This window comes from Megascapheus bottae, chromosome 22 (assembly GCF_031878675.1).
Source record: "Megascapheus bottae isolate mThoBot1 chromosome 22, mThoBot2.hap1, whole genome shotgun sequence".
NCBI classification, from domain to species: Eukaryota; Metazoa; Chordata; class Mammalia; order Rodentia; family Geomyidae; genus Megascapheus; species Megascapheus bottae.
Window position 1 is genome coordinate 1,222,059 of NC_143530.1, and position 24,947 is coordinate 1,247,005.

A 24,947-nucleotide genomic window follows, 5' to 3' on the forward strand; every position below is an offset into this window, starting at 1 on the left:
TGTGCTAATAGTCACTTTGAAGTGAAAAGGAAGGCTATGTGAAGTTGACTCAGACATCTAGTTTTGGAAAAGGAAATGTCTTTATAGCAAGGTGGTACCCTGGAGTTCATGCTCAAGGAAGGCCTAAACCCTGTTCCTCCACTGCCAGGGTCTACAGCATGCTTTGGTTTGTTTGCTGAGGACAGGGGAGGAGACCATTTCTTAGGTCTTTCTTTTGGCAAGGTGAGTGGGAGGGGAAGGGGGCAGGAGATGCTGGGATACCAATAAGAACAAAAGAGCACACCAAGTCTGAACATGCTTCACTCCAAGCAGCCCTGGACAGGAATTTGTTGTGGTAAGGAGGAGGGAGGCACATGGTACACGTGTTCTTAACCATGTGCTGGCAAAGAGCTGTGTGCGGGTTGTGTTCTGAGTACAGAGGGAGCTTTAAGGCTGATTTCTGCGTCATTAGCGTGGAGTTGTTGTGACTATTGTTTTAAACTTTCAAGGAATCCTTTCTGGTTGCTTGCAAGCTGCTGCTCGGGAACCATCTACCCACAGGAGGCAGCCATCTGCCCTGTCTGTGAGCTCCAGCAGTGTAGCACCTGGGACCCCTCATGGAGGCCGGATTGCTTTCCTTAGAGCTCCAGTAGCAACCTGAAGTGGTCTCAGCAGCAGGTTTCTCCTGTCCAGGCCACTCCCCCCATGCCCTTCCTGTCTCCTGGTCTCCTGTGTTAACAGATGGGATGACCTCAGGAGTCTGGACCTGGGCTTAGAAACCTCCCTTCTTTTGCTCTCTCTGTTGAACACATCAGTCCTCTGTCTGCCTAGCCAGGCCAAAACAGTCCTGCCTGCGGTGGGCTTCCTTTTAGCCTTTGCCCCAGAAAACTCTTTTCTCACTCCAGTTCAACTCTTCAGTAGATGTTCTGCACTGGAGAATGCAGATCCCTCTTCTGTTCATTAAATAAGCAACCCAGACGCAGCCCCTCCCACCCCTCACGCCACGCTTTCTTCTAGCCGCTTCCTTCCCCAGGACTCAGAAGAGCTGTCCTTGACCCCTGGCCTCCTGCCTTCATTTATCCCTCTATCCGCTTCAGCCTGGCTCTGGCTCCAGAGTTCACTGAAAGGCTCATGGTTACGGGAGATGTCTATGTGGCGAGGTCAGAGGACACTTCTAGAGAGGCCTCACCTTCCGGTATTTGTCTCTGCTAAGCTGCCATTTCTTCCTGCAATACCATTTTCCATACTGTTCTGTTGGAGTATTTCAAGCTACACATTTGATGTTTCCATTTTGCTCATCTTTGGTTTCTGTCACCAGTGTTTTAGAATCATCTTTTTTTAATATGAAAACAGCTGCCTTGAATGTATAGAATCATCTTTTTAAAATGTGAAAACAGCTGTCTTGAGTGTGTGTAGAATACTCAGGATTTCCATGGCTGTGCTGTCCCAGTGAGAAGAAGAAAGGAGGAGGTAGACAGCTCAGCCTCTGGGAGCTCCAGGCTGGGGAGGTGGCGCAGCAGACCAGGAGTCCCCAGAGTCAAGACTTTTAAAGTCCATGGCTTTTAAAGTTTTCCTTCTTCACATGTTTGTCTATATAATCTTTTAATGGAGAAAAATGTCTCCACTCTTTGTTCCATTAAAGTATTAAATTCATTATATGCATATTTAAATACAGATTAATGAAACCTATTCAGACCATTTTTTTTTTTGCTAGTCATGGGGCTTGAACTCAGGGCCTGAGCACTGTCCTTGGTCTTTTCTCAAGGTTAGCACTCTGCCACTTGAGACACTTCACCACTTCCAGCTTTTTCTATGTATGTGGTACTGAGGAATCGAACCTGGGCCTTCATGCATGCTAGGCAAGCACTCTACCACTAGGCTAAACTCCTGGCCCTCAAACCATTTTTAAAGGATGGGCAGGGAACCAAGAGTTGGAGGAGGTGGCCCTGTCAGATGTTTGTGGGGGACATCAGAGTGCAGGAGAATTATAAGAGGTGACTGTATTACATACGCGTGCAGGGATGTCACAGTGCACAGTCACAGTGTGCTACATGCATTGTAGGGACATCCTAGTGCAAAAGAACTGGGGGACCATGACCGTGTTACGTTCCTGTGCGAGGATGTCATAGTGCACAATCACAGAGCCTTGCATACACGTGTGGAGAGGTTACAGCACCTTGTACGTATGCGGGGACGTCACAGCACATGGTTGCAGTGCCTTGCATATGTTTGCCGGGACCTCACTGCACTGCACCATCACAGCGCCTTCCTTGCATGCATGTGTGAGGATATCACAGTGTATGGTCACAGTGCCTTGCATGGGTGTGCAGGGGATGTCACCATGCATCCCTCTGTACCTTAAAGGCAGCATGTAAACGATCAGGGTGAAAGTGGTGACTTGGACTCATTGTCCGCCTTGCAGCTGCCTCTGCGCCGTGACCACTGTGTCATTCTGAAGGAAGTTTTGTGCTTTATTCTCTTAGGCAGAAACTTGGTTCTTCAATGATTTCATTCATTCTCGTGGGATTACTCAGTGTTTGCTTTCTTTGCTAATAGTAAGGCCTCATTATAACATGCTGTTTCTTGTTCTCAAGTTGGCAGACTCAGAAAAGCTGGCTTTTATTCCTCCAGAATGTGAATTTCATAGGACAAAACCACTTTTTAGTGAAAGAACTTTAGGTATTTGTCTTTGTCTAGACTGTTACACACACCTGTTTAGTAATCTTGACATTGACGGGTCCTTCAACGTGAGTCTACGTGAATTTGGCAGTGTTGTTTTATATCTTTTGTTGTTATGTTAGTAGGTGAAGGGTCGCTTTCGAGTGGTTTTACTGATGGCATGTGAAAATCATGGAAGAATGTCATGGTGATTTCTTGCAATAGAAATGTGTAGAAAGTGCCATCCACATTTCAAAGTGCTGTATAAGTATGAGCACATTCTTTAGGAGTCTGCTTTCTCATCACATAAACACAAGAGCACAACTGTTCATTTTATCTTTCTGTATGACTAATAATCTGCTTCCAGGGTTTCTCTAGAACATGGCCTTCAAATTGAACGTGGTTTGATTTGCTGTTCAGTGTCCCTGTTCACCTCCTTGCCCTCCACACTGACCCATAGTGACCCCTTGAGTAAAGCAGAGACCTGGGGGACGTGGAGAGTCTTCTGTCATATGTGGACGAGCCAATTCTCACTCAATGACATGAGGATGGAAACTACTTCTCTGAAAGCATTGTGTGCACATATGTTTCTGTTTCCATTTAATGCTTTGTTCTTGAGATCAGAGTCTCAGGCATGTACCAGCCTGACCAAGGTTCTGAGAGATGCAAGTAATATTCAGTGTGTGAAGAAAATCTCTTATTTTTAGCACAGGCTTATTATTAATATTTGAAGAAATTTTTATGTGAATAAATAGCACATGTAATTGTAAGGTTGAATTGGTACATGAAGAAACATAATTAACACAGTGACCTTTTTCCTAGACCAGACCTGATAGACATGAATACTGTTGCTGTTCAAAGCAACCTTGCAAATTTAGAGCACGCTTTCTATGTAGCTGAGAAAATTGGTGTTATCAGACTTCTGGACCCTGAAGGTGAGTTGGTGGCTTGTCCGGGCTGGCATGGCAGTCTCACCTTCAGCATCATGAACTAATTCTGTGTGTTGTTTGTTTTAGATGTGGATGTCTCTTCGCCTGATGAGAAGTCAGTAATAACGTATGTGTCCTCTCTCTATGATGCCTTCCCCAAAGTGCCAGAGGGCGGCGAAGGCATTGGTGCAAACGTGAGTACTTCCTACAGCCTCCAGATGTTCCATAGGTGTGAAATGTTTGAAGGGCTCAGACCTGGGAATAATGACATAAACCTACAAATCCCTACAGAGGCTGAATCAGGGGGATCCTGAGTTCTAAAACAGCCTGGGTAGCACAATAAGTTCTAGGCTAGCCTGGGGTACAGAACAAGATCTCAAAAACAAGAATTTAAGCTAATGTGCTCTTTCATAAACTGAAATCTGCTTTCTGGCATCATTTTACCACTGAAACAAAGTGTAGCTAAAAAATCCCATTTGTTCTTTGTCAGGAATAAAGGAGGCTGTTCAGAGTTCAGGTCACTATAATAAACAAGAGCTCTAGTACTAAGGTTTGAGTGTTCATTTCAGCTTGTTCCTGTCCCATCCTCTATGTGGAAGATGCCTTAGTTTTGAAGGCAACTTCAAGTTTACTAACGCACAGATACGCAAAATAAGTTGACCAGATACATGTTTGTTATTTAAAGGAAGAGCCTGGGAGAGAGCTATTGGGTTTGGCAAAATAAACAGAGGGAGGTCTTTGCCAGTTTGGGTACCGCGTTTGTATCACACCGCTGCCCCTCAGAGGGCCGTCAGTGTGCTCAGTCATGCGTGCATGGGAGCTGTGCGCTTCTGGGGGAGCATAGGCAGCCGTGTGCCGCAGACCCTGGCCTGCTCCTCACAGACAGAAGACTTGAGCTCCCGTTTTTGTCTCTGTTGTTTCTAGATCTAATTCCATGCTTTTTGTCTTGTTCTTTTTAAGAAGAGCCTGTTTGGGGTCCCCCTGCTTGTCCTCTTAGAGCTCATGGTGAATGCTGCTTCAGCATGAGGCTTGTTGGTCTTCCTGCTCTGTCAGTCCTCCTCCCCTCACACCTCTTCCTTCACCTGAGCACAGGGTGCACAGGATGGTGATTCTGAAGGACGAATTTCTGTCTCCATTCTTCCCCCCCTCCCCACTAACTCTGTGATCTTGTTGCCAAATTCATCTTCTACAACATCATGTCTGTAGCTTGACAACCTAACAGTGCTATGTCTCTTAAAGCTGTTGTGATCTTTTGGTATTGAAGACCCTGCACACATGAGTTCTACTCCCCTACATACTTACTCATCCAGGATTCTGCAGAATGAACTGCCAAAGGTAGCTCTAGTTCAGTGCTCTTATTCACGTGGGCCCCTCATCTTTTATCCATTCTCTTCAAGCCAGCTTCCAGCAAGACAGTTACTGCTCCCCACAAAACTCCTCAGGGACCACCAAGGAGCCTTTAGTGACCATTTCAAGGCAGCTAAGTGCAATCTAATCCTTAGTGGTTTCTAGCACATACTACCTATTTTGGTTACTTGATACCTGTAGTAAATTCTGCTTCCATTGTCCATATTTTTACTTGTGAATTCCTGTGTGATTCCACTTAGTAACTCCTCAGCAGTGGTATGTGCCTGAAGTTCTGTGTTCTGACACAACATTGAGCACAGTCTTGGAACAGCATGCATTCATCAGATACTTAATTGAACATAGCAGTAGACAGCCTTCCAGGTTCTTTCCTTTTTAAAAATGTGTGCTTAGTACTGGAATAATCCAGTTGTATCCAGTTCTTTCCTGTCTGGTTTTCTGCTTATTATGTAACTCTTTGAAGTGCAGCTATGCAGTGGACTTAGATCTCAAGTGGTCAGCAGAGATGGCTGGCCTGGCTGTGACCTCTTTTTGAGCCTGGAAATCACCTTGGATTGACCACACTTTTCCCCTCTCATTCTTGGATACCCCATTGCCAAGCATGGAAGTTGCTGTGTTTGGCTCAGAATTGATTGGCATTCTTAGCCTGGTGTTAGTTGACAGCTTGTTGTTAGTATTTATGTGGAAAAGGTTACATTGGAGTAGAAAGCAAAAGTAAAGCTGTTTTCTGAGTGGAAAACAGCTGGCTTTAAGACTGAAATTTATAGGGAGTCTTTTTACCAAGCTGTGTCACAGCTGAATCACTGCAAGAATTTTTTCCCTGGCATTTATTGTTCCAGGATGTGGAAGTCAAGTGGATCGAATACCAGAACATGGTGAACTACCTCATGCAGTGGATCAGACACCACGTGACGACCATGTCTGAGAGGACATTTCCTAATAACCCCGTGGAGCTGAAGGTTGGTGCTCTGCAGCAGTTCAGTGGGACCCACTGATGCTGCTCTCATAATTCTGTGATCATATAAGTCAATCCAATAGCAGTTGGCACTGGCATGCCACAAATGAGTGGCTTTTATGTTTATTTACGCATTTCCTTATTACACCGAACCGAAAGCATAGAGGCAAATGGCAATAATTGAAACATAATAGCAAAAGCAACCTAAGATGTGTACAGCCCTTTAGCTTTGATGTGTGACGAGTTCAATAGAAGTGTAATTTGAGAGTGAGTGACAGTAGCATGGCTGATCATTTTGGTGTGTGGAAGTGCTTAGAGCCCCGCAGGTAGAGAGGAGGAGGGCCTGGAGAAGCTCACACACACAGGCGGTGGCCAGGAGCTGCCTCTGCGTGAACCTCACTGGAACCTGCCTGGAGGCTGCGTCCGTAAGCCATGAGGCACAGCGTGTGTTTTCTCTTGAGCTGAAAATTCATATCCGACTTCCAGCACAAGTAAAGTAAGTTTGAAATTTGTTCTAGGCTATTGCTCATAGCCTAATGGCTTAGCAGAGCAGTTGGTAATACTGCAAAGTGTAGATGAAGCTCTCTCTCTCTTTTTTTTTGCTAGTCCTGGGGCTTGAACTCAGGGCCTGAGCACTGTCCTTGGGTTTTCTCAAGGCTGACGCTTTGCAATTTGAGCCACAGCACCTCTTCCATTTTTTTCTATGTATGTGGGGTGCCAAGGAATCGAACCCGAGTCTTCAAGCATGCTAGGCAAGCATTCTACCACTAGGCCAAACTCCCAGCCTGTAGGTGAAGCTCTTTGAAGCCAAGGTGTGATAGCAGAATAGAGCACATTGTACGTACATAAGCTTACCAAAGAGTAGGCGGTCCCATTTTGTACATCTGTATTTGAGGAAGCAAAACAATCCATGTGACAAATGGATAATGTAAATGTTGACTAGGAAGTATAATTCTTTGGTTTATAAGTCTTTCGTGATCAGACTGTACTCAGAATACCGTAATAGTCAGGTGGGTCCCGCTGAGGTCGATTACCTGTGCAGAACACCTGGCACAGCCCCACGTCACCATGGGGAGTTCGTCCTGGGCCTCGTGGACGAGGAGCTTTTTAAAGTGGCCCAAGGGTGTTTGTTACTTCTGATGACTCCCTGGGCAAACAGGAAACTTTTTTTAAAAAATTTTCCTAAGGAATAAGGGAAATACGTCTGCTAACGTAGTTCTACAGTGCTTAGCATGCGGTGATCTCCAGAACTAGGACCAAAGGACTCCTAAAGGGGGTGCCATCTTTGGCTCTTGAATGCAGACATACTTATTTCCAAATGGATTGCACTCTCTACCCCATTGGATGAATGTGTTGAGGCCTGTGAGTCACACAGGTGTGGATTTGTAAAGGCAGGGAACAGGGTTCCTGCCTGGGGAAGGATGTGATGCAGGAAGAAACACATTGAGAGTGACTGCAAACCAACCTGTTAGCCACCAAACCATTGAATGGAATCCTTCAGAAATATAGCCTGCCCCGAAGTTTGTGAGATCTCGTTATAATGCAACACAAATTAGGATAAATAGTGTGTACTTATTAAGTATGGAGATGTTTGATCTGTATCATTTAAATTAATACATTGAATTTTTAATAAATTTCAAAGGTTCTCAAATGAATATCTACAAATAAGAGTCATAATTTAATTGCATGGTTGAGCTCTGTGTAATCAACTACTAGCATAAACCTTCATTTATGTAGAAATCTGTTTACATTGGCTGGTAGGATAGTAAAGCCAAATTTCAACTCTTTCTAGTTGCTAGGATTTGTGTTCAATGATCAGTGTGAAAAAGAGAATAGTTCAGTTTGTTTCTGCATGGGAATTGCATCAATTTTCCAGAAAAGTATCAGCTAAGGTGTGGTGCTTAGAAGGTACTATTTTGTAAGACATACCTTCTGGCTTGGGTGAAGAGAGAGCCATAGTGGAGCCATGCTAAGTCTTCGTAGTTTAATTATGCAGACTCCTGTGTGGCACGCGTTTCGACATGGCTGCTGTCCATATCTCACCCTCATCCAGTCTTTCCTCATGTGCTCACCAGCTTGCGGCCACAGCGCTCCTTCTGGACTGAAGGCATGCGCTACTGCAAGAAGCATTTGCACTGGTGACATGATGAGATAATGAACACAGGTTTTTGAAGTTTGGCCCTTAATTTATTTCCTCTTTTATTTTAGGCACTTTATAATCAGTATTTGCAGTTTAAAGAAACTGAAATCCCACCAAAGGAGACCGAAAAATCCAAAATTAAACGCTTATATAAATTATTAGAGGTAAGTTGAAATAATACCCTTTCTGTTGGCAAGCATAATCTTTGTTATGCTTCTTTGCTTCGTGCTGACTTTTCTTTTCCTGTCCTCAAGATTTGGATAGAATTTGGGCGTGTCAAACTCCTCCAAGGCTACCATCCGAATGATGTGGAGAAGGAATGGGGCAAACTCATCATTGCCATGCTGGAGAGAGAGAAGGCGCTTCGCCCTGAAGTGGAGAGGTAGGCCCATGGGCAAGGGCTTTGCCCAATGGGAGAGGTAGAGGCCAGGTGAGACTGTGGGGGGTTGGGGAGGCCTTTGGTTCTGTGGAGCCAGGCTGATGGAGACCATGATTTGACATCTCCATTTCTGTGACTGTATGACCCTTAGATAAATCATAGTGTCTTTCTGATTCTCTCCTTTCTTGCTCTAGAAACTGCTGAGCAGTGTAAGGGGTAATTGGGGAAGTAATTAACTACAGGCTGTGGTGGGGTAGGGCTCACATGTGACATCTCATCATCCGTGGTAGTTCTGAAACCAATGAACTACCTGGGACAATGTCTCTAACTGAACTTAAGTCACCAGGGCCTCTACATGGAGGATTAAGATTCGTTTTTGCTGTATTTTTGACTGTGACCATGCTCCCTGAGATCTATAAATACATGTATCTCAATGACATCTACTTAATACTGTTTGAGAAAGAGGAAAAAGTGACGTGCATTTGTTCAAAGTGCAGCTCACAGTGAATTCTAACCCCCTCAGGTGACAGAAACACGGTAATTAACAAAACCATCTGGTGCCAGTGGCTTGTGACCTAGCTTGGCAGAGGTTGGGGCCCAGTGGACTGTATTTTGAAGCTAACCCAGGCAGAAAACCCATGAGACTCCATCTCCAAAGTAATTAGCAAAACGTTGGGCTGGAGGCCATGAGAGAGCACCAGGTGGGCAAACGGAGTGAGTGCCGAGTGAGAGAAAGGAAGAACCCGAACCTAGTGTGTCTCCATGTAAAGACCCCGGCATCCCATCCAGAAAACACTAGAAGGTGGCAGTCACCTCAGGTCCTGTCCTGCCACATTTCTGCAAATGCATTGCCTCTGTGAACATGCCCCCAGGTGTCCCTTGTCTGTTCCTCTTATACTGCTTGTGAAAAGGCAGGTACAGCTTTGGGCTATCTGTGTGTGTGGCCAGAGATTCATCCAGGGCCTGGTACATACTGGGTAAGAGCTCTGCCACTCAGCTTGCTCCCTGTTGGGTGAATTTGTGTCACCCTGGGCTGGCTGTGGTATATAGGGACTACCTCTGTGCCTCTTGAGCTCTGAAGGCCGAAGCTGCAGGCCTGCCACTGTGAGGCCTCTGTGGCCTCCTGTTCTCTGCAGAGCTGGCACACTGACTGCCTCTCAGTGCTCCCATGCTGCCACCTCACCCTCCCTTGTTAATCTGTGGATAAGAGCAGGGCCTCGCGAAGCACCTCCTTGGCACCCCCTCCCCCATCCCGCACACTGCACCTGTGCTCGGGAGGATTCAGACCTCAGCACTGTGGCTTCTTGCTTGGTGGTTTTGGCAGGACTGGGATTTGAGCTCAGGGCCTCTTACTGGCTGTGACTAGCCAGGCATGTACCACTGATCCATGTCTCCAGTCCAGGAGAGAGCCTGGACCACCATTCACCCATCCTAGACTTTCTGCCCTTTCCCAGATGTCAGGTGAGCACCCTCACTCTGAGCTGCTCTCTGGAGAGGAAGTCTTGTTGACTTTTTCCCCCTAGACTTTCCTCAAACTATGATCCTCTCAAGTTCAGCCTTCCAGGTAGTTCAGAAGGAAGGGAGGGACAGCCATGGGCTGGCTCTGAATGGCAGTCCTCCTGGTCTCAGCCTCCTAAGTACTTAGTGATGAAAGACGGCTGCCAGCATCTGGCTCCTTTCTTGCCCTTTGTTGGAGTAATTCTCCTGAGAGTGGAGAGGCTTGGCTTTGTAATGTTAGTGGCAGGAAAACATTTAGGCGTTTGGTTGGATACATGTCTCCATTTTTCTTGACACAACACGTTTTTTGGCAGTGACTGTGTATTGTGAATAATAACTGTGTGGCCTGGAGTGTATGAAAAGACAAATAGGAAAAGCTAGTGTTTTATGCCATGTAATAATCTAAAGAAAGAAAAACAAGAACGGGCACATGGACTTTGCAGACACCACATCTGCATTCTACTTAGCACTGTGGCTTTTCAACACTGTCTACTATAGCAGACACAGCATTACTGAGGCACATGGCATAAACGCAGGGAAATACATAACTTCCCTGTTGGTTGAATTTTATGAACAAATGACAGGAAAGTTGGAATGGGAGAGATTTTCCCACTATGGCTGCTTGATGACTGGCATGGATGACGCCTTCCGGCTGTGGCTGAGCCTGAAGGGACTGTTGACGATGACTGGTGTGGGCAAGACCGTCTATTTACGATGATTGGCATGGACCAGGCTGTCTTCACGAATTGTCCCTGGGCTTCTGTGAAGCACGGAGTTGTTTTTTAGGTGGTTTCAATGGGATGACTCCTAGCGAAAATATTTGGCATTTCTGTTCCCGTGACGCCCGCCCTGAGCAGCCCGTGTTGTCTGTACTTGCAGGGTTTTAATGCAGGCTCCATCAGGTGAACCTCAGCAGCCACTGAATGGCTGGAGGCGAGATTCTTTTTGAATAGTTATCAGCATATTGCTGTGTGTTGCATCTGCATGTTGAGGCCTATTTAAGGAGCCATAGCCTTAGCGTGCATTCAGTGCTGCTTTTCCCGTTAGAAAGTTCTCGGGACCTTCTCTTTACGTTCACGGTCAGAGAACTCTGCTGTGAGACTCAAAATGCACAGCAGCACTTACAGCTACCGGAGCAGCGACTCTGTGTTTAGTAACACGGCCAGTACCCGCACTAGTCTTGATTCTAGTGAAAACCTTCTCTCTGTTCACTGTGGTCCCACCCTCATCAGCTCTTGCATTAGCTTTGGCAATGAGTCCACACATGGACACAGGTATGGACGATGTGGGGTGCGATTTTGTTCTGGTTTTCGGTGGGCGGCAGTGTTCAGGGCTTATGACTGCTTTGCCTTCAAAAGAATGAGCTGTGTTTCCCCTTGTCCTTTCCCATAGGTTGGAAATGCTGCAGCAGACCGCCCACCGAGTCCAGCGGGACAGTGTTCTCTGTGAAGACAAACTGATTCTGGCCAGGAGTGCGCTCCAATCTGTGAGTTGGTTGTAAAGCTGTTGAGACTGCTATAGAGGTGTGGGATGGGTGGTGGGGTTATGCCGGGGCCAGCCGACAGCAAACCAGGGTTCGCAGATTGGGGTTCCTGAAATAGGGGGCAAGGACTAGGAAGAAATAGAAGAGAGACAGACACACCGGGTCCGGGATGTCTGCAGTCCAGGTAAAGACTGCCCCGTTTATTTTCCACTCCAGCTTCTTCCCTTCTTGAAACCCAGGGAACTTCCAGGTGTTACATTCATATGGTAAATCTCAGGTCATTTAAACAGAATAAGGCCAGAAAACAATAAGACAATAAAGCCATTGTCTGATGCAAATCAAGGTACAGTTTGATTCTACTCTGGCTCCCAACAGGGTTAGATAAAATCTTTGTGTGAAGTTTGTTAGCCCGTGGTGTGTGCCTTGTACTGAGAGTTAAGGTGGTCCAATGGTTGTGATGGGTACTTCCTGTCTGGAGGGATAGTGAGCAGGCAAAGATAAAATATCCTGCTTTTGAACCGAAAAGGAAGACAAAGCTCCTGGGGGCTTCTCTTCCAGTTTTGGGGGTTGTCAACTTTGGGACAGTTTTGACAGGTGTTTCATAGAATTTATCTCAATTTCCATTAAAAACAGGATTCCAAAAGACTAGAATCAGGGCTGCAGTTTCAGAATGAAGCCGAGATTGCTGGGTACATACTGGAATGTGAGAACCTCTTACACCAGCACGTGATTGACGTACAGATTCTTCTTGATGGAAAATACTACCAGGCAGATCAGTTGGTACAGAGGTGAGAATTCTGCCCTGACCGCCATGGTCATAGGGAGATAAATGTACACTTTGACAGCCGTATTACTAATAGTAAGGAGGAGCTATAATTCTGTAAGTCAGGTAATGAGAAAATCATTCTTGAACAGTGTCACCCACTTTCCCTCACTTTCTTTTCTTTTACTTTCCCCCATTTCCCTCTCCTGTCCTTGCCCCAAAATTTCATAGTTTATTTTTTACATAGTATATACTGAACACCATGACTGTATGAAATGCTTAACTCTAAGTAACAGTGTGTTACGTTAATTCCAATGTATTGTGGTTAACAGTTACTGTACAAATCCCAGATATTGGAATTAACATAATACAGTAACTGAGCAGCTCACTGAGTGCTTAAATTAATGTCTTTAAATTACCTATATACTTCTAACATATTCATGTGTGAATCCAGAGTGCATACTCCCTGTAGAGTGTGTGCTTAGCATGTGTTCCCCCCTGGATTCAATTCTTAATACCACAAAAGGAAAACATAAGAAATGACATGAAATGTAAAAAAGAAGGTTCTACTTTTCTGCTTATTCTTTTGTGAAAATAACCATAAAATTTTTTTAAAAATTGTGTAGCAATGTATATCTCTTGAGAGTTAAATTTAGGGGTAGGAATTTCAGTCCATAGTGTTTCTATTTTGCTTTATGCAAAAAAATTAATATATGAAAGCCATGTTTGACACAGTAATTTCTTTTTAGTATTTTATAGTAATTTTAAATGTAGAAAATAAGGGGCCGGGAGTTTGGCCTAGTGGTTAAAGTGCTTGCCTAGCATGCATGAAGACCCGGGTTCGATTCCTCGGTACCACATACATAGAAAAAAGCCGGAAGTGGTGCTGAGGCTCAAGTGGTAGAGCTCTAGCCTTGAGAAAGTCCAAGGACAGTGCTCAGGCCCTGAGCTCAAGCCCAGGACTGGCAAAAAAAAATGTAGAAAATAAATGATAATAGAAAGAAAAACACCAGAAATATCGTAGTTAAAAACTCTTGAGGGTTGGTATTTGAACTTTAGGCAGGTGTTCTACCACTTGAGTCATGCCACTCATCCCTTTTTGCTTTAGTCATTTTTCAGGGCCTTATTTTTTCCCAGGCTGGCATTGGATCATGATCCTTCTCCTAAAGCCTCATGAGTGGCTGGGATAGCAGACCTACACCTGTCCAGCTGGGCTGGCCTCGAACCACAGTCCTTCAGACACCTACCTCCTGAGTAGCTAGAATTACAGGTGTGAGTCACTGCACCCACCCCTGCCCAGGAAAGTTTCTTGTTATCCTGAATGTCTGATAGTAGGTGAAAGATTACATTGAAGGGTATTAATTTTATTCCTCATAAGCAGTGGCTATAAAGACTAATGATATGAAAAGGGCTTATTCATTATAGAAGATAATTATGATGCAGAATATGGTTGTAATGACTTTTTTAAAACAGGGGTTTGAGTTTTAGTCTCAGTTTATAGGAAAATTGAGTGGGAGAGTCCAGTTCTTTCTTGTCCCTGAGACTTACTTCTTTCTCTCCTTCTATACTTGTAACACCTGGTGTGAGTTGTACAACCAAGGGTAGAAGCCAGCCCTGGCATGTTGCCATTAACTGGAGTTTGTGGTTTATGGTAAGGGGTCTCTTCTGGCTTTATATCCATCTCCCTGCTCTTTTCAGGGTTGCCAAGCTCCGTGATGAAATCTTGGCCTTAAGGAGTGAGTGTGCCTCGGTGTACAGCAAAGGACGCGTGCTGACCACAGAACAGACAAAGCTCATGATATCAGGAATCACTCAGAGTTTAAATGCAGGATTTGCACACACCTTGAATCCTTGTCTGAACTCAGGGCTGACCCAGAGTTTAACCCCTTCCCTGACCTCTTCCAGTATGACTTCTGGCCTGTCATCGGGGCTGACCTCCCACCTCACTCCCTCGGTCACCCCCGTGTATACTCCTGCTTTTCCGACAGGGTTAGTTCCAAATTTCAGTTCGGGAGTAGAGCCAGGTTCCTTGCAGACTTTGAAATTGATGCATATCCGAAAACCACTCGTGAAGTCATCTTTGCTGGATCAGAATTTAACAGAAGAGGAAGTCAACATGAAATTTGTCCAGGATCTTTTGAATTGGGTCGATGAGATGCAGGTATAAAATAAACGCGTGGTCTTTCTAGGTTTCTGTTCTTTACCACTGTGAATGTTGTAACCTGGTATTTGTTATTAAAGGTACAGCTGGACCACACTGAGTGGGGTTCAGATTTGCCAAGTGTTGAAAGCCATTTAGAAAACCATAAAAATGTTCACCGAGCGATCGAAGAATTTGAATCTAGCCTTAAAGAAGCAAAAATTAGTGAGGTATGTGAGTTTAAATTTTTGCACGTATTTCATGGTAGATTATATTTTATGGTAGATTTCCTCTTTATAAGTCCTGTCACCCAATAATACACTATTATGGAGTATGATTGAGTATATTATTATAATAATAATGCATCCAGAGTGAGTCCGAACTCCTTGGAGTCCTGACTCTTTTTATCCCATTTCTAGATTCAAATGACAGCACCTCTCAAGCTGACTTATGCAGAGAAGCTGCATAGGTTGGAGAGTCAGTATGGAAAACTCTTGGTAAGTTTCTCTGTTTTCTTCAACGCTTCTGTTTCCTGTATCACTGTGGCAAACAAAGATCTGATTGCTATAATGATCTTCCTTATAAAGAACACATCCAGGACGCAGGAACACCACCTTCACACCCTCCACGACTTTGTAACTCGGGCAACGAATGAACTTATCTGGCTGAATGAAAAAGAGGAGGAGGAAGTTGCCTATGACTGGAGTGAGAGGAATACCAACATAGCTCGGAAAAAAGAGTATCATGCTGTAAGTACACCTGTGTGCTTGCATGCTGAAGCTGCACCGGAGGTTTAGATCTTTGTTTTAACACATTCCCTCATTCTTTCTTCATTAGGAATTAATGCGAGAACTTGATCAAAAGGAAGAAAATATTAAGTCAGTCCAGGAGATAGCAGATCAGCTACTTCTAGAAAATCACCCAGCCCGGTTGACTATTGAGGTGAGTCAGAGAATGGTCTGGGAGGAAGGAGGCACAAGTAGTGTTAATTCCAGAGAGCTGGTTAGTGTGATCATGTGTTCCCAGCTTCCTAGTGCTTCATGCATTCCATTCAGAAAGACTGCCCGATCCAAGCTGGGCCGGAATGGATGGTTGCCAGTGGAGGAAAATAACAGGAGTGATAGTAGACATTGAAGCTCTTTGCACGCCCTCTCCTGGACATGAGTGACTGAGCCTTAGATGGGAAAATATATACTTTTTAATAAAGTATTTTTTTCCCTTTATGAAAGATGCACTTCATACTAGTATCATTTTAAATAAGAGATTCTTTCAATAAAGATGACTACTGTTTAATTATTGTAACTCCAGAATTACATTGATAGGAAAGAGTACATTGCTTTTTCTCCACAAAGCCAAGAGGAAAAGTACAGCTATGGGGATTTCCTATATTTGTGTTAGAAAGTAGAGGTTATGTCCCAGCAGTGTAGCAGTCCAGAGGTGACGGAGAGGAAGTGTGTTTGCCGCCTTACACGGCAGGTGCATTGGGTAGTAACTGAGGAGTGGGGGAAGGGCTGGTTTTCTATGTAGGAAAGATGGCTGGTGTTCATTTCAGAAAGTCCTCATATCACAATTACCATCGTTCATGTTTTCATTTGTATTTTAAGAAGATATTTGAACAACTTGAAAATTTGAGAGAAATTAAGTGGACTGACTTTAATAAAAACTTTGATATAAATTTTAGGGCGGGTTGTTCAAGAGGGAAATTTTAGGCAAGGACAATTTTCTACCCTGATTTCAAGTCTCATCTTGTTGAAATACCTAATCATCAGTTCATAGTAGAGTATCTCAAAAGTGTGTTGGAGGTGCCGGGGCTCAAACCCTGAGCCTCATGTATGCCGGACAAGCACTCTGCCTCGGAGCCGTCTTCTTTGCATTGGTTTCAGTGGCTCTTCTTTCTCTTTAAGGCCTACCGGGCAGCCATGCAGACACAGTGGAGCTGGATCTTACAACTCTGCCAGTGTGTGGAGCAGCACATCAGAGAAAACACTGCGTACTATGAGGTGTGTGACTAGAAGCACGGCCTTGCCGGGCTGCAGGGAGGCCCGGCTGACTGGCAGAAACTTTCCCAAGTTACTCAAGATAAACATGTCTGACGTGCACCCTGGGGCGGGGGTAGATTCTCTGAAATATCTTTCTAAAGGATTTAAAGTTATTTCAGGTACTATGGAAGAGAGATTGCAGCATGCAGTTAAGAAAAGCAATCCTTTAAAACAAAAACAAAAAACCTTAACGTAGGCTCCAGTGGCTCACACCTGTACTTTTCTAGCTAGGTTAGGCTGAGATCTGAGGAACTTTGTTTTGACTAGTCTGGCTTCAATCTGTGAGACTCTCATTTCCAATTAACCACCAAAAGAGACATAAGCAGCACTGTGGCTCAAATAGTAGAGCCACCAGCCTTGTGAAAAAATACCTCAGAAATACCACCCAGACCCTGAATTCAAACTCAAGAACTGGCACAAAACAAGAAGAAACTTTTTTTTTTTGCCAGTCCTGGGCTTGAGCTCAGGGCCTGAGCACTGTCCTTGGACTTTCTCAAGGCTAGAGCTCTACCACTTGAGCCTCAGCACCACTTCTGGCTTTTTTCTATGTATGTGGTACCGAGGAATTGAACCCGGGTCTTCATGCATGCTAGGCAAGCACTTGAACCACTAGGCCAAACTCCTGGCCCCAAAACAAGAAGAAACTCTTAAAACTTTATACACACAACAATATCTCTTGCTAATAAAAGTTGTGTATTTTAAATAAGGAATGAAGCAAATAAGCTTTTCATTTTATTCTGCAGAATTTTTGAAGTATTCTCTCCCCCACCCTTGGCCAGTCCTGGGGCTCGAACTCTGGGATGGGTATGTCCCTGACAGCCTACTTGAGGATAGTATGCTACCACTTTAGCCACAGCACCACTTCTGGCTTTTCCTGTGATTCACTGGAGATGAGAGTCGCATGGACTTGCCTGCCCTGGCTGGCTTTCACCCGTGATCCTTAGCACTCAGGCTCTAGAGTAGGTTTACAAGTATGAGCCACTGGTACCTGGCCTTAAAATAGTCTCTGAATTCCATTTATATAAAACACTGTTTTAATCCTATACAAGAAATCAAGATTTTAGCCAAAATAAAATAGAAAGTATACTATACCTATGTACCTTTTGCCCTTTGCATTTATGTATAACCACTCAAGTTCTGGCTGTTGTTCAGCTCAAGGAACAAAGTAGTTGTTAGTAAGTTGTGTTTTTGTCTCTTCTGTGTTGTGAAGGGCACACAAATTTAATGCCTCTCTGCTTTACTGGAATTTAGTACACTTGTAACCACCAAGTTTTTTGTCTTTCCTTAGTTTTTCAATGATGCCAAAGAATCCACTGAGTACTTGAGGAATCTGAGAGATGCCATCCAGCGGAAATACAGCTGTGACAGATCGAGCAGCATCCATAGGCTGGAAGATTTGGTTCAGGAGTCGATGGTAGGACTTGAACCCTATACAAGTCACCAGCATTACATCCTTTTATCACAATTCATTGTCCTCAATATCTCTACCTCATTCCACAAAGCAGTTAAACATTTTGTTTAACTATTAAGTTTTCATTTTTTTTTACTATTTCCTAGATATTTTAAAATGCTTTAGCAGTATTCTCTCTGTTCTCTCTCTCTTTCTATCTGTCATTCTCCATCCCCTTCCCTGCATGACCTCTCCTCCCCCACTCCCCTGTCTTTCTCTTGCTTCACTTTCTCCATGTGCCTGTGGGAGTCTGTGTATATTGTTTATTCATTCCACAAATTCTTGTCTATATCTAGACACTATTTTAGGATCTGGAGATAAACAGTCAAGAATCTCTTCCCATGTGGCGCTCACATGTTAGAAAGGGAATAGACCATGACATGTTAAATAAACAGATTATATGTGCTGTGTTAGATAGTGATAATGGTAAAGAGGAAAGCAAAACCAGACAGACAGGAGGAGGAGTTGAGAGGTGGAAGGCAGCATTGCAGGTTTGCTCGTATGAATAAGTATCACTTTCCTGCTGAAAATCCATTTGTGAACATTCTTGAAGGAATAAACCATACAAATTTTTTATTAATCAGTGCTATTTATTTCTTAGGAAGAGAAAGAACAACTCCTACAGTACAAGAACACGGTAGCCAGTCTGGTGGGCCGAGCAAAAACAGTAATTCAGCTGAAGCCAAGGAATCCTGAGTGTCCACTCAAAACCTCTGTCCCCATCCAGGCTCTCTGCGACTACAGACAAATTGAGGTACTCCTTTGCGGCTCCCTGGAGCAGATGGCGCCTGTCTTTATCCATATGGTGTTAAACTGAAATCACATTGCTTGCTAGTGATAAGGTTTTCCATCTTATGAAACAAAGGGAGAATCCCAAGAGTGAATGTAGAGAAAAATTAGTTACTAAAGTTTCCTATCTCCCCTCTATTCTGGTACTAGGACTTGAACTCAGGGCCTGCGTGTTATCCTTTACCTTTTTGTCTCAAGGCCAGCACTTGAGCCATAGCTCTGCTTTCTGTCTTTTTGGTGGTTAGTTGGAAGTAAGAGTCTCACTGACTTTCCTGCCCAAGCTGTCTTCAAACCATGATCCTCAGATCTCAGACTTCTGAGTAGCTAGGATTACAGACGTGAACTACCAGTGCCCATCTGTGGGTTTTCTTTTTTTTCCAGTCCTGGGCTTGGGCTCAGGGCCTGAGCACTGTCCTTGGGCTTTCTCAAGGCTAGAGCTCTACCACTTGAGCCTCAGCACCACTTCCGGCTTTTTTCTATGTATGTGGTACCGGGTCTTCATGCATGCTAGGCAAGCACTCTACCACTAGGCCAGACTCCCGGCCCCTCTCTGGGTTTTCTATCTTACAAAATGAAAGGAAACATCCCAAGGTTGAGTGTGGAGAAAAATTCATTACCAGTGACTTCATCTAGCTCTTTTTCCATCCCGGAAAACCAGATAACTATTTACAAAGACGATGAGTGTGTGCTGGCAAACAACTCTCACCGTGCCAAGTGGAAGGTGATCAGCCCAACAGGGAACGAGGCCATGGTCCCTTCCGTGTGCTTCACAGTGCCGCCCCCCAACAGAGACGCAGTCGACTTTGCCAACAGGTGTGTGTGCATGCGCAGAACCATACAGCTGGTTGGGGTGGGGGATCTCTGCGGTGAAAGGAGCAGTCAACACTTGGTCAAGTACCAGGGGACAGAGAGCCCTCAAAGCAGGAAGCCTTGTGGAGTGTGCAAACCAAAGGAACCCTGCCTGGAACACCCTGTGGAAAGGAATAAGAGGGCTCTGTCTCTTTTCTTGATGTGTTTCAGAATTGAGCAGCAGTATCAGAATGTGCTGGCTCTCTGGCATGAGTCTCACATAAACATGAAGAGTGTGGTGTCCTGGCACCACCTCATCAATGAAATTGACAAGATTCGTGCAAGCAGCGTGGCTTCGGTGAGTCGAGCGGACAGACACATCAGACTGGAGATGTGGGCACTTGGCATGAGTCCCAGATGAGATGGACCCAGCAGACCTGGGCTCGCAGTGAGCCCAGAGTGTGGTTCCAGTAATGTACCTGCCATAGAAGGCCTGTTCTGTGTACTTAGGGGCCGTAGGTTAGACTGTGTGGTACTTCAGAGAGATCTGGAACTAGGAATCAGAGTGCAGCAGACATTCTTAGAGGGGTGTAATTCAATTTCTTCTGCTGAATTTTATGGACTTGTTTTTTCTTATGTCTCAAAATTAATTTTTTGGTTTGGGTGCTAGTCCTGGGGCTTGAACTCAGGGCGTGAATACTGCCCCTGAGCTTTTTTGTTTAAGGCTAGTGCTCTACCGCTTGAGCCACATCTCTACTTCCAGCCATTCTTCACAGACTTTCCTACCTAGGTTGGCTTCAAATGGTGATCCTCAGATCTCAGCCTCCTGTGGAGCGAGGATTACAGGTGTGAGCCACTGGTGCTCTGAATTTACATCAATTAATGGAGAAGAATGCTAACTGGAATATACTAAATGGGATCAGTCCCATTTACATTCAGGGTGGAAGCTTCTAACTGCATGGCCTGTATTCTTCTCTAGATCAAGACCATGTTGCCCGGTGAGCATCAACAAGTCCTCTGTAATCTGCAGTCTCGGTTTGAAGATTTCCTGGCAGATAGCCAAGAATCCCGGGTATTTTCTGGCTCTGATATAACGCAGCTGGAAAAGGAGGTTAACGTGTGCAAGCAGTACTATCAAGAACTCCTTAAGTCTGCAGAAAGAGGTAATGCGTGGGGATTTTGTGTTTTCCACATAGGTGTGCTTTCCTGGTTCCCTCCTGCTCGCAACAGGAATCCCAGTCTTGGGTCTGCTATGGCACTCTGCGTCTGCTATGGCACTCTGCCTGTGATAGACTTGCTGAAACACTAAAAACAGAGCGGGGCTGAGCGAGCTAGAGGTGTAGGTGTAGCTCAGGACAACGTGTGGTTAGCATGCATGAAGCCCTGGATTAGTCCCCACCGCTCCATGAGTAAAGTAGTCCAATGTATGACACATTCTTGCTGCACCTACTTTTCAATTGGGTCAGGAGGCACGTATATGTGATTCTTTGGGCTCACAGTGGATTTAATTATTTTCCCACATGTAGTTGCGTGTCTTGGGTAGTAAACTCAATATATAGCCTGGGCTGGCCTTGAACTCATATTGCTCCTGCTCAGCTTTCGAGTTTTGGGATTATAGACAAGTTCCTCCATACCACAATAAGTTTTATCCTTAATTCTTCTGATATCAGAGACAATTTCATTAGTAGGAATCTGTTTTTGGAAATTTTAACGCTTGGGCTGGGAGTTTGGCCTAGGGGTAGACTGCTAGCATGCATGAAGACCTGGGTTCGATTCCTCAGTACCACGTACACAGAAAAAAAGCTGGAAATGGTGCTGAGGCTCCAGTGGTAGAGCTCCAGCCTTGAGAAAGTCCAAGGACAGTGCTCAGGCCCTGAGCTCAAGCTCAGGTCTGGCAAAAATAAATAAATAAACAAAATAAAAATAAAAATTTTAACACATTCTCAACCTGATTTTCAATTTTTAGGATTTTAAACTAATTTTTATGACTAAGCTACAATTCATAGTTTATACAATTCATGTTTTGTGAACATTAGTCAGTAAAATGAATACTTGGTCTGGCCATCAGAAATCAGAAATGAGTTCTTTAAAAAGCATTGGGTAAATTTTTTTTCGAGGGGGGGGGCGTGGGCAGGGGTCATGGGGCTTGAACTGGGCCTTGGTGCTGTCCCTGAGCTCTTCAGCTCAAGGCTACCACCCTACCCCTTGAGCAAAAATAGTCAGTGAGACTCTGATCTCTAGTTAACCACCAAAAAGCTAGAAGTGAGGAGTGGAACTGTGGCTTAAGTGTTAGAATACCAGCCTTGTTCAAAAAAAAGCTTAGAGAAATAAGATGAGTGGGAGAAAGGGAAAGTGGGAGAAAAACATGGGAAGGGGTAACAGTGTTCAAGAAGTAATGTACCCACTACCTGATGAATGTAACTGTAACCCCTCTTCACATCAACAATTAAAAAAACCCAAAAAACTTAGAGACAGCACCCTGACTCTGAATTCAAGCTTTGGGATTAGTTTAAAAAAGAAGAAGAAAAGAAAAACCAGAGCCCTGAGCAAGAGCATGAAGGGCATTTTTGAACATGATGCTTGCTTTCACAGAGGAGCAAGAGGAATCGGTGTATAATCTGTACATCTCTGAAGTTCGGAATATTAGGCTTCGCTTGGAGAGCTGTGAAGACCGGTTGATCAGGCAGATCCGAGCTCCCCTGGAACGAGATGATGTGCATGAAAGTGGGCTCCGACTCACAGAGCAGGAGGTGAGAGGTGTAGGTGCCAGGTGTGCAGGGTGTGTGTGTAGTGACCTTCGGGGACACCTCCCGTGGCTCCTCATGTCCCGCATCCAGGCTGACCGGGTGCGAGCCCTGGTGATGTGTGTGTTGCTGGGATCTGCAGCTCCGCTCAGCTCTGCCTCTGCCTCAGGCACCTCTCGCCATCCTGGTGGCCTTCCTTCCATAGCCACTGGGTGCAAAAGCAGCAAGTAGAGGTTTGCTCTCAGGAGATGAGTTAGGGTACTGGAGTTACTGATTATGAAACTGGAATGTCATGTCTTCGGTTCTTTGTTAATAGCAGGGTTTTTTTTAATGTCATAATATAAAAGGTATTTGGAAACTGTTATAAGGAAATGAAATGATTGAAAGGATCATCTTCATTTGTTCTCTGTTGAATAGAAAATGAAGAAAGAGTTGGAGCGACTTAAAGATGACTTGGCAACAATCACAAATAAATGTGAAGAATTTTTCAGTCAAGCAGCCGCCTCTCCCTCTGTCCCCACCCTGAGATCCGAGCTCAGCGTGGTTCTTCAGAGCATGAACCATGTCTACTCCATGTCCTCCACTTACATTGAGAAGTACGTTGCTGTCCGATATGCCCTTAACAACTCCCTGTTAGGAACATAAGCACTGCTTTGTTGAGGAATTACACATTTCTATGAATTTCTGAAGGCTCCCTTGTTGGCAGGGGCTGTGCCCAGAAACTGATGTATAATGTATTTCTATTTTGGTAGCTCAGCTGTTGGAGTCTGTGGGGTTTTCCCCTTATACTTGGCCTAAACTACATTGTGTTGGGATTTTTGGTAATGCCATTTGTAGGGCAGGGCGTTCACTGAAGCACTTGTTATTAAGAAGTCAGCTGGGCATCACTCTTGGAGTAATTGTGCCAGTGTTCCCAGAGAAGACAGTGCTGTGCCGTGTATCATAATGTGTCAGGACTGCGTTATGTGAAAATGAACGTTTGATAATTGGACCTACTTTTAATTCCCTTTTAAAGGTTGAAAACGGTTAATTTAGTATTGAGAAATACTCAGGCTGCAGAGGCTCTTGTGAAAATCTATGAAACCAAACTGTGTGAAGAAGCAGCAGTTGTGGCTGACAAGAACAATATTGAGAACCTGATGAGCACTCTGAAGGTGAGAGCGTGCTGTGGCTGTTCATCCATACACTGAGTACTTCCGAGCCCAGATCTTCAGACATCAGGGCCTCCCACTTGCCAGGCAGCCACACAGCCACTTGAGCCATCTGCAGCTCCTTTTCACTTTGGCTCTTTTGGAGATAGGGTTTTACTTTCTGCCTGGGCTGGCCTGGACTGTGATCTTCCTCTTTGTTCCTTCCTCTGTCTTTGGGATGTCAGGTACACACCATTTTGCCCAGCTGTGGTGAGTCTATGGCCCTGTGGGAGGGCAGGTGCACCCCACACTTAGTGTACCCCACAACCAGCCATTACCTGGCATGAAGTCTTGTGCAATTTCCTCTGCATCTCTCCCTTTGGGCTGGCCTCAAACCATGATCCTTCAGTGTGGGCCTTGTGAGAAACTGGGGTTACAGGCTTGAGCCAAAGCATCTAATGTGGGTGCTTGTTTTTTTGGAGGGGGCATCTAATGTGCATGTTCGTTTGGGGGGGGCAGTCCTGGGCTTGAGTTCAGGACCTGAGCACTGCCCTTGGGCTTTCCTTGAGGCTAGTGTTCTACCCTGAGCCACTGCACCACTTCTGGCTTTTTCTATGTCTGTGGTACCGAGGAATCGAGCCCAGGTCTTTGTGTGTGCTAGGCAGGCACTCTTACCACTAGGCCAAACTCCTGGCCCCATGGGTGTTCATTTTTAAGCAGTGGATTAAGAGCATTTAAAATCAAGCAATGAGCCAGCATGGTGACTCATGCCTGTAATTCTAGCTACTCAGGAGGTTGAGATCTGAGGATCAGGGTTCAAAGCCAGCCCATCACAAAAGTACCTGAGACTCTTATCTCCACCTAACCTCTAGAAAATGGGAAGAGGGGCTTGGCTCAAGGATAGGGCAATAGCCTTGAGCTGAGGAGCTCAGGGACAGTACCCAGGCTGAGTTCAAGCTCCATGACTCCTCCCCCCCAAGAAACACAAGCAATGACAAAGCTATTTAATGTGGTTAACCCTGTTTCAATATTGTTATATGCTCCTTTTTCCTTCATCTGATTTTGAATCAGTGATTTGTAAATTTATTGGCTGATACATTTTACTGATTTGTGTACTTCAGCAATGGCGATCTGAAGTGGATGAGAAGAGGGAGGTGTTCCACTCTTTGGAGGATGAGCTGCAGAAAGCAAAAGCTGTCAGTGATGAAATGTTTAAGACATACAAAGAACGGGACCTTGATTTTGACTGGCACAAAGAAAAGGCAGACCAGTTAGCTGAGAGGTGGCACAATGTTCAGGTGCAGATCGACAACAGGTGAGAGAGAACTCTTCTTGGTCAGTGTAAACACATACTTAAGGTCTGTTTGTGTCCACTGGGTACAAGCTAAACTTACCAGGCCTTCACTAGTTCATTGTATTACCTACAAATATCTGCTTCTTACATGAAAGATTCTAGTGAGACATTTAACTTCAGAATAAGCATTTTGAACTGTTAATTAAATGAATCGATTGTATCACTTTCTTTCCTCCCCCCAGACCCTCTTCTTCCTTCTTTATTTCGCAGGGTAAGAGTTTGAACTCAGGGCTTTCTGCTTGCTAGACACATGCTCTCTCACTTAAGCAGTACACTCAGCCCAATTACACAGTTCCATTGTTGAAAAGTAAAATTATGTTCAAACATTTATTACTTTGGCCTTTTTTACATGGTAAAAAGATCT

General features: G+C 44.7%; 1 protein-coding gene across 7 annotated transcripts in view; it reads left to right on the plus strand.

The window, feature by feature from the left end:
* LOC150047545 (dystonin-like) overlaps nt 1–24,947 on the plus strand; it is a 287,691-nt gene that overhangs the window by 132,492 nt on the left and 130,252 nt on the right. For all 7 annotated transcript variants that reach the window (XM_090355460.1, XM_090355461.1, XM_090355456.1 and 4 more), the window contains 22 exons: nt 3,460–3,572; nt 3,654–3,760; nt 5,771–5,890; nt 8,095–8,190; nt 8,281–8,408; nt 11,295–11,388; nt 12,019–12,173; nt 13,847–14,309; nt 14,390–14,518; nt 14,708–14,785; nt 14,876–15,037; nt 15,126–15,230; nt 16,193–16,288; nt 17,616–17,741; nt 18,379–18,531; nt 19,225–19,379; nt 19,587–19,713; nt 20,335–20,518; nt 21,948–22,105; nt 22,517–22,695; nt 23,115–23,253; nt 24,351–24,544. In XM_090355460.1, coding sequence (XP_090211586.1) covers nt 3,460–3,572; nt 3,654–3,760; nt 5,771–5,890; nt 8,095–8,190; nt 8,281–8,408; nt 11,295–11,388; nt 12,019–12,173; nt 13,847–14,309; nt 14,390–14,518; nt 14,708–14,785; nt 14,876–15,037; nt 15,126–15,230; nt 16,193–16,288; nt 17,616–17,741; nt 18,379–18,531; nt 19,225–19,379; nt 19,587–19,713; nt 20,335–20,518; nt 21,948–22,105; nt 22,517–22,695; nt 23,115–23,253; nt 24,351–24,544 — 3,261 coding nt within the window. The remainder of the gene's footprint in view (nt 1–3,459; nt 3,573–3,653; nt 3,761–5,770; nt 5,891–8,094; nt 8,191–8,280; nt 8,409–11,294; nt 11,389–12,018; nt 12,174–13,846; nt 14,310–14,389; nt 14,519–14,707; nt 14,786–14,875; nt 15,038–15,125; nt 15,231–16,192; nt 16,289–17,615; nt 17,742–18,378; nt 18,532–19,224; nt 19,380–19,586; nt 19,714–20,334; nt 20,519–21,947; nt 22,106–22,516; nt 22,696–23,114; nt 23,254–24,350; nt 24,545–24,947) is intronic.